The sequence below is a fragment of the Xyrauchen texanus genome, chromosome 8 (genome assembly GCF_025860055.1).
Source record: "Xyrauchen texanus isolate HMW12.3.18 chromosome 8, RBS_HiC_50CHRs, whole genome shotgun sequence".
NCBI lineage: Eukaryota > Metazoa > Chordata > Actinopteri > Cypriniformes > Catostomidae > Xyrauchen > Xyrauchen texanus.
The window spans coordinates 16163665-16173537 of NC_068283.1; the positions used below are offsets into that span (position 1 = coordinate 16163665).

Consider the following 9873-nt stretch of genomic DNA (forward strand, 5'->3'; position numbering starts at 1 on the left):
GCCCATCTGGCAACAACAATCACGTCATGGTCCAAATCACTGAGATCACATTTTTCCCCATTCTGATGGTTGATGTGAACATTAACTGAAGCTCCTGACCATATCTGCATTATTTTGTTCATAATCGCATGAATAAGTAGGTGTACAGATGTTCCTGATAAAGTGCTCGGTGAGTTTATTTTTTTGTGGTAATCAGCATTATGCTGTTGATTGATCTTAACTCTTTTCTTCTTTAAGTTTAAGGTAATAATGGGTCTTTTTGGGATCGTTTTCATTCAAAGGTAAACCTGAAGAGAAGCAGATATCCTAGATAAAGAAATAACAAGTGTTAAACCATTTTTATAGTTTAGGTTAATTATAATTCTTTATTTGATGTTTATTCTACTCGAAAGTGCAACTGAACGAATGAAATTACCTTGATAACAACGGAACGGCTGATAATGAAAACGGCATGCAAATATTAACCCGAAGTGGAACGTTATTCTTCTAATCTGTTTCTAGAGGGACATTTAAATGAGGCGCTATCAACAACGGGTCGGTTTCAGTTACATGAATTTACACGTTGCTCTCAGTCGTTTCTGGTTGTTTGTAGTTCGCTTTTAAACACTTTATTATGGATTGTAACATGTAAAGTGTAAAGTATTCACCCGATAGTTATTTCAATATCATGTGCATCTTTAAGTAGTAGCTTTACGTCTCTGCCAGTGTAATAGATGATTGCTATGGTGTGTTCTCGCCAGATCATCTATCAGAAATACGTTTCTTCCTCTCATGGCTCAGATCTGGACTGCTGTGTGTGCTGTTCTGCCCGCGACAGTGGCAGAGTTTCCTTTTGGTTTCAGTGAGAAGATTGAAGGAAGTGTGTTGAAGGTTCTTGAACTGTCCAGAGATCAGCTGTACAGTGCACCAGATTGCCCAGTTTCTGCTGAAAGAGCTCAGATCATTATAGATTACTCCTGGGAGAAGCTTAACACAGGGACATGGAGAGATGTGGACAAAGAGTGGAGAAGGGTTTACTCATATGGCTGCTTATTCAAAGTCTTAAGTTTATGTCATGGTAGTGCATCTCAAGCCAACATTCAAGAGGCCATTCAGACATGCGATATGGGTTTGTTAATGGGGGCAGCCATCATGGACAATATTCTGCAAAGACTTGTAGGTATTTTAAGGAATAACATGAAAATGAAGAATCCTAACAAAGGGGAGAAGAGTGAAGAACCCTGTTCAAAGGTGAAGTCGTCTCTTCTGAAGTGCGTTGCTTATGTTTACGGCCGTCTTTGTCTTAAGCCTTAAAGAAATACAAATATAACTTGGTGTTTTCAACCCAAAGTGCTTACAGTGTAGTTGGTAGTCACATCTTTAGTTTAAGTCTATTGTGTTTCAACACTTTTCTTGGGCAACTCCCTTTTTATAAAAAAAATAAATCCCAATTTTTTTAACCAGTTAAATAAAACAAACAAACAAACAAAAAAGTAATAACAAATACTGTTACCACAAAAAACTTATTACATGTTATTTAGCACAACATTGTCAACATTAGATCCTAAAACCATAAAATATAATTCCACATATAACATTCAAGTGCAAGTAGCATTCATGATGGTTTGTAAAGTTGTTTTTCACCAAAGTTAACTGATATGCAAAACGCTTTTCATGACCTATCCAAGCAGAATTTATTTCTGGACCTGGATCAACATTCCTATCTACCAATCAGATTTTAAGGTTACAGTCCTGGCGTATGTTTAGAGTATGTCCCGTGGATGCTGTTAAAACATTCAACATTTGTGTTCTCCATGAACCTATGATTTCCCTTTGGATTTAGGGGTAAATTATTGTTAGGATTAAGATAATGAAATGGATTTGATCGAAGCATGCTCTTCCAGGAACACATCCTACTTGCCTAAATCATGTAGCGCTTCTTGTTCTGATGTAATGCCTTTTATTGTCGATTTCACACTATGCAGGTATACATTATTTTCCTCTAAACAGAAAATGAAACCGGATTGTTTGTTCGAGCCTGTAATAAATCCGGCACAAGCTGTGCCTAGGATTCAGTGTCCATCTATGGAGCGCTTCAGATCAGATTTCCTGGATCCTCAAAAGCCTGTCATTATTGAGGGAATAATTGACCACTGGCCAGCCTTCACAGAGCATCCATGGAGGTACTGTTAGCACATACACTTTGTTTTATTTTACACAATTTTACTAAATGTCATCCCCTAAAATTAAAGTTCTCATCTACTTTTCACTCACTCTAAGCATAGACTACTTGAGAACTGTCGCTGGCTGTCGGACGGTGCCTATTGAAGTGGGATCTAAGTACACAGATGAAGAGTGGTCACAGAAGCTCATTACAGTGAATGAGTTCATAGAGCGCTACGTTCTGGTAAGCGTAAGATGCTTCAGTTCAATGTAAGATAAAATGATGTATAGCCCAATTTGCATTTGAAGTGTAACTGTTTATGTTTCTTATAGGGGGAGGAAGGAGTGGGTTATCTGGCTCAGCATCAGTTGTTTGATCAGGTCAGTTGTTTGATCATGGATTATCAATCAAGAGAAATTCTAGTTTCAGTTACTGAACTTCCTCGTCATAATTTTAGCATGAAGGAATTCAGTATTTTCATTCTATATGCAGTCCAAAACTGGTTCTCCAGTTACGCTAGAAGAGAATGGGGCATAAATTAAAAATTAACCAATTATTTTTGTATGTTTATGGCTTAGACAAGAACAATCAAAACTAGAATATGTACAATTTAAAATGAAGTTCTAAACATAAGTTCGGAAGGGGCTTGTTCGTTTAGGCCTGCCTCTAAGAGCCGGCTCTGAATGTTGGTAGAATGTTGGGAGCCGGCTATGACAATTCTTCTGCCATCCCTCCACCTAAACCAATTATTATTTCAAAATAGTTTTTCTATTTCTTGCTTTAAATAAATATTCCAGGTTCACTACATATTAAGCTTAATCGACAGCATTTGTGTCATAATGTTGATTACCACAAAAACAAAGTTTGACTCGCACCTCCTTTTTCTGAAAAATAAATAAATAAATTGATATTGAGGTTTCATTAACTACAATGGAAGTGAATGTGGACAATTTTCAGAGGGTGTAATGGCTGAAATGTGAAGCTAATAATTTTATAAAAGCACTTACATTAATTCTTCTGTTAAAACTTGTGTATTATTTGTGCTGGAAAGTTGTTAAAATGTAATTCTTACAGTCATTTTAGAGATTGTTGACATTACATCGTCATGGCAGTGAAGCTGTAAAAATTGGCTTCACACAGAAAATGTTATTAAGTTATTTTATCACACTAAAGTCATGTTGATACACATATTGTTTATGGCTTGTAGCTATACTTTTGGAAAAGTGAGTATTTTAATGTTCAAAAATTGGCCCCATTCACTTCCATTCTAAGTGCCTCACTGTAACCCAGATTTTTGCTTATTGTTTGTTTTTAAAGGAGGGGCAAGTCAAAATTAATTTTTGTGGTAATCAATATTATGCCACAAATGCTGTTGATTGAGCTTAACTTGTATTGAAATGAAATATTCCTTTAAGACATGGTCACATTAAGTTTGCACGGAGAAATTCCAGGGGCGAAGAAGGCATGGGCGGACATTGAGCGTGTGTGAAACCAGCAAAAACTAATTAACAAGCAGCCTATTTTTAATGCTGAAATTTACAACCCCAATTCCGAAAAAGTTGGTACAATATGAAAAATGCTAATAAAAACCAAAAGTAGTGATTAGTAAATTGTATTCACCCTTTGCTATATTGAAAGCACTACAACAAAACATTATATTATACACTCACCTAAAGGATTATTAGGAACACCATACTAATACAGTGTTTGACCCCCTTTCGCCTTCAGAACTACCTTAATTCTACGTGGCATTGATTCAACAAGGTGCTGAAAGCATTCTTTAGACATGTTGGCCCATATTGATAGGATAGCATCTTGCAGTTAATGGAGATTTGTGGGATGCACATCCAGGGCACGAAGCTCCCGTTCCACCACATCCCAAAGATGCTCCATTGGGTTGAGATCTGGTGACTGTGGGGGCTATTTTAGTACAGTGAACTCATTGTCATGTTCAAGAAACCAATTTGAAATGATTCGAGCTTTGTGACATGGTGCATTATCCTGCTGGAAGTAGCCATCAGAGGATGGGTACATGGTGGCCATAAAGGGATGGACATGGTCAGAAACAATGCTCAGGTAGGCCGTGGCATTTAAACGATGCCCAATTGGCACTAAGGGGCCTAAAGTGTGCCAAGAAAACATCCCCCACACCATTACACCACCACCACCACCAGCCTGCACAGTGGTAACAAGGCATGATGGATCCATGTTCTCATTCTGTTTACGCCAAATTCTGACTCTACCATCTGAATGTCTCAACAGAAATCGAGACTCATCAGACCAGGCAACATTTTTCCAGTCTTCAACTGTCCAATTTTGGTGAGCTCTTGCAAATTGTAGCCTCTTTTTCCTATTTGTAGTGGAGATGAGTGGTACCCGGTGGGGTCTTCTGCTGTTGTAGCCCATCCGCCTCAAGGTTGTGCGTGTTGTGGCTTCACAAATGCTTTGCTGCATCCCTCGGTTGTAACGGGTGGTTATTTCAGGCAAAGTTGCTCTTCTATCAGCTTGAATCAGTCGGCCCATTCTCCTCTGACCTCTAGCATCAACAAGGCATTTTCGCCCACAGGATTGCCGCATACTGGATGTTTTTCCCTTTTCACACCATTCTTTGTAAACCCTAGAAATGGTTGTGCGTGAAAATCCCAGTAACTGAGCAGATTGTGAAATACTCAGACCGGCCCGTCTGGCACCAACAACCATGCCACGCTCAAAATTGCTTAAATCACCTTTCTTTCCCATTCTGTCATTCAGTTTGGAGTTCAGGAGATTGTCTTGACCAGGACCACACCCCTAAATGCATTGAAGCAACTGCCATGTGATTGGTTGATTAGATAATTGCATTAATGAGAAATTGAACAGATGTTCCTAATAATCCTTTAGGTGAGTGTATATTGCTTTGTGAATTTCATTGTTCTGTTTAAATGTTCAGTGATTTCAAATCAGATGATTGCAACACGCTCCAAAAAAGTTGGGACAGTCAAGTGTTTACCATTGTAAAACATCATAATTTCTTCTAATAACACTTATTAAGCATTTGGTCACTGAAGACACCCGTATGTTAAGTTTAGAAAATGGAATTTCTCTCCATTCATCCTTTATGCAATTCTTCATCTGCACAATTGTACGGGGTCTTCATTGCTGTATGGTGTGCTTCATAATGCCCCACACATTCTCAATTGGAGATGGTCAGGACTACAACAGGCCAATCTAGCACCTGCACGCTCTGCATTTTCAGCCATGCACTTGTAATCCGGACAGTATGTGGTTTGAAGTTGTACTGATGGAAAATGCAGGATGTTCCTGGAAAAGACTGTGTTGGATGGCAGTATATGTTGCTTCAAAATTTGTACATATCTGTCTGCATTCATGGTGTTCTCACAGATGTGTGAGTTACCAATGCCATGGGCACTGACACACCCCTGGTCCATACAGACACTGGCTTTTGGGCCTGACGCTAATAACAGTTTGGATGGTCCTTTTCCTCTATGGCCCGGAGAACACAACAGCTTTGCTTTTCAAAAACTTTTTGGACTCATCGGACCAAAAACGCAGTTCCACTGTTCTACTTTCCATCTAAGATGAGACCGAGCCCAGAGAAGTCGGCAGTGCTTCTGGACAGTGTTGATGTATGGCTTCTGCTTTGCCTATTAAAGTTTTAACTTGCATCTTTGAATGCAGCGGCAAGTGGTGTTGACTAACAATGGTTTACTAAAGTAATCCTAAGCCCATGTTCATGATATCCATTACAGATGAAGGATGTTTTTTAAGACAGTAACATCTGAGGGATCAGAGATCACACGCATTCAGAAGAGGTTTTTGTCTGGCCATTTATGCACCGAGATTTGACCAGATTCCTTTAAACTTTTAACTATATTGTGCACTGTAGAGGGTGAAATGCCAAAAATCCTTCCAATTTGTCTTTGGGGAACATTGTTCTCAAAGTGCTGGATTATTTGCTGAAGCATCTGTTTGCAAATTGACAAGTCTTGAATGATCCTTGCTCTTGAAGGACTAGGCTGTTTTTGGAGGCTCCTTATAAAGTATACAGTACTAAGACACAATTGCATCACCGGTTTAACATCTGTTTCACATTGCCTTGTTATTTCAACTTGTCAAGTTGTTATTAATCTTAAATTGCCCCCATCTATACTTTTTTGGAGCGTGTTGCAATCATCTGATTTGAAATTACTGTACTTTTTCAAAAAAAAATGAAATTCACAAGGAAAAACATAGTGTTCGTGCTTGCTTTCAACATAGCAAAGGGTGAATATAATTAAAAAAATCATTTCTTTTTTGTATTTTATTTTTTATTTTTCATAATGTCCCAAATTTTTCAGAATTGGAGTTGTATACTCTGTGTGAGTGAAGGTAAGAAGAACTCACAGCTAAAATTATATCATTGTCCATAGCAAATATTCAGTGTTATATTATATTTATATATATATTATATAAATATTTTTTTCTATTTAAAAATTAGTAATGTCAAATCTAAATCTTCAATCTAAGAAATTGCTCTTTAGCATGCTTATTTTACATTCACCATCCCAAAGAAGAGCTATGAAGGACAGTTTATATACATGAACAGTTTTTACCTCCAGAACAAAAACATTATTCAGCCACTTCAAGCAGAATCAAGCTAAAAAAAAAGGCATTTTGACAAAGTTCTGTGTACAGTAACTTTTGGCACTATTCATTGTGTTAGGTTCCAGAGTTGAAAGAAGATATCCGTATCCCTGATTACTGTTGTCTTGGAGAGGGTGATGAAGATGAAATTACAATTAACGCCTGGTTTGGGCCTGGGGGCACAGTGTCTCCTCTCCATCAGGATCCTCAACAAAACTTTTTGGCACAGGTAAACCCAAAAGACAAAATACTCATTTAGTATTTGACCGTAGTTAAACACAGGGCTTTTATTTTATTTTTCCTTCATTGCATTCTCTGTATTTTTTTTTTTAATGGCAGGTGGTTGGAAGAAAATATATCCGCCTCTACAGTCCAGATGAAACGAATACATTTGTATCCACATCAGTCCCAGCTTCTACATAACACCAGTCAGGTAAAAGTAAAAGACAATACTGATTGTTTATTATCATTCCTTACTTTGACAGCTAAAGTTGTAAACATACATGCACATATTCATATTCACTTATAATTTCAGTCATGTGTGATGATAATTGGTTTTACCCCAAAAAGGTAGAGGTGGAGAATCCAGACCTGGAAAAGTTCCCAGACTTCCCTAAAGCATCATATCAGGAGTGTGTGCTCCAACCTGGAGATGTGCTCTTTATCCCAGTTCAGCACTGGCATTATGTGCGCTCTCTCAAGCTCAGCTTTTCTGTTAGTTTCTGGTGGTCTTGATATTTATACAGAATAAAACAGCACGCTCAAATTTGTTATAAGTACAAATCTTAAATATTCAATCTGAAGGTTTAAGGTTAATTTCAGGTATGATTGATATGATGGTAATTGCTTAAATTGACATAAATACATGTTAATCTTTAAATGTTTAACATGCAATAACTAATCTCACTAATATTAAATTATGTGAACAGCATGGAGATATACGGCAGTCTTCAATACAAATATAGAACATTTAAAACTTTGCTCTCTAACAGCTTGAAGAACTTTATCATTTCTAAGCAATCTATACTTGAATCTTTCACAATAGCCCTTTACAAAGAAGTACTGTATGAATGAGATTTCTTTGAATGAGAACCTCCACCATTTATCTTAGAGGTAGTACAAGATATGCTGAACGTTTAACACTACAAATGGTCCAGTACAAGACCGCAAGAAACCATTTTATCTATACAAACAGTTTGATATAGAATCAAAATCCCACCAAAAACAATGAATGAGAAATTAGAATCAAAATCCCACCAAAAACAATGAATGAGAAATTAGAATCAAACTTAATAAATTACAATTCTTCTATACTAGAAAATATAGTAAAAAAATCTCTAACAGAGTGCACTTGAATACTCCTCATAATGAGTAAAAAGCCCAGCTGCTGATCTATGCTTTGAGATTAGGACCTTCTGGACCGCCGTGTTGCTGATGTGGATGGTGTGGGAGTGGCGTTCCCATTGACTGATGAAGATGGGCCTTGTGAACTCTGAGACAGGATGATGTATTTCTGCAAAAATAAAGGACATGTCAGGGAACACAAAACCTTTTGAAATTATTTTTGGCAGCAATTTTGTTTTCTTACACATCTAGGATCAGTGGAGTAATCTTAGTGATAAAACAATTCACCAGGAATCTCATGAGGACAGAATTAATTGCATGAGGGGCAATGAGGGTCACTGCGTCCTTTAAAATATCTAGCAACACACGGGAGGTGCATCTTGATTCTACATGTCAGGTTGTCACATTTGGCACTGAATGTACTTTTTTTTTAACAGTCTGCAGTTTCCCATGCGAAAATATACAGTTCTTCTCATTAATGTACAACCCCTTGCAGATCTAAAAAAAAAAGTTTATAATTTAAGAAAAAAATAATCACAGGGACTGTGAAAATAGATACTTGATTAGTACTGTCCAGATGATATTATTTGATATCCTGTACCATATATTTCACAAAATAATTGACTGAAATTATACAAATTATCCTGTTCAAAAGTGTATATACCCTTGGTTTTTAATATCATGTGTTGTTTCCTCAAGTATAAAGGACTAAAGCCTTTTGTGATGATTGTGTGTGAGTCCTTGGTTTGTCCTGGGCAGTTCCACTGTCTCCAGGTACTGCAATTCTCCAGGTAAAAAAGTCTCATGCTCCCACTACCACTTTACACAGAAAAGGTTAGTAATTTTTTGTCTTGTGGCTATACTTTTGAAACTGTGATTATTTTAAAGTTTATGGACAGCCCCCATTCACTTCAATTGTGTGCCTAACTGTAAACCAGATCTTTCCTTTTTTTTTTTTTTTAAGAAAAGGAGTGGAAAGGCCCAATTCATTTGGGGGGTAATCAATAATATGCCACGAGTGATGTCGATGGAGCTTAACTTGTCTTGAATCCTTGAAACTTTATAATTGTTTACCCATTCAATTGGAAAACCTTTAAGCACTATTGAGTGAAATCAGTCAGTATGATACTCAGTCAGTGGCTTTTTCTAACAAAAAGAGAGTTTAAATTAAATAGGGAATTTGAGAATCCTACAGATGTGCAACAAAACTGCTTGTTTTGATATGCAAATACTTGACTGTTATTGAACAATAGTTAACCAATATGCAAACAGGTCACAAGACACCCATGAGGAAGGCACACAAAACTAGACCTCATAAAATAATCCACTCTGGTTGTGTTAATCCACAGCGTGATAGATTCAAGGCATAGATGTTAGCCTGCAAATAAATGCATAGATATATATGTAGGCTAATCCAAAATCCTACACCAAATGAGAGGCTAACAAAGGAAATTAAAAACCTCTGACTCCCTTCTTCATTCAATAATATGTCTGGTTAGAGAAATTGCCAAATGGGAGAAAAGAATTACACCCCCTTAATTACAATCTTCTTGGGTGACTTCTGCTTTGCTTGTCTTAATGGGATAGCTCAACCAAAAATTAACATTCTCTCATTATTCATTTACCCTGATGCCAACCCAGATGTGTATTATTGTCTTTCTTCAGCAGAACACAAAGGAAGTTTTTTAAAAGAAGATGGGAGATCTGTCAGGTCTGTATAAATAAAGTAAATGGGTGCCAGCAATTTGAAAGTCCAAAAGTCA

At 37.1% G+C, this 9873-nt stretch overlaps 1 protein-coding gene across 1 annotated transcript; it reads left to right on the plus strand.

Annotated features, from left to right (window-relative positions):
• The first annotated feature begins 531 nt into the window (after positions 1–531).
• On the plus strand, positions 532–8810 carry LOC127647980 (lysine-specific demethylase 8-like). Its single transcript, XM_052132525.1, is given in 8 exon segments — positions 532–1230; positions 1990–2162; positions 2260–2386; positions 2476–2523; positions 6846–6995; positions 7106–7156; positions 7158–7199; positions 7337–8810. Coding segments are annotated over 8 exon segments (1215 nt in total). The 5' UTR covers positions 532–771; the 3' UTR covers positions 7502–8810.
• The last annotated feature ends 1063 nt before the right edge of the window (positions 8811–9873 follow it).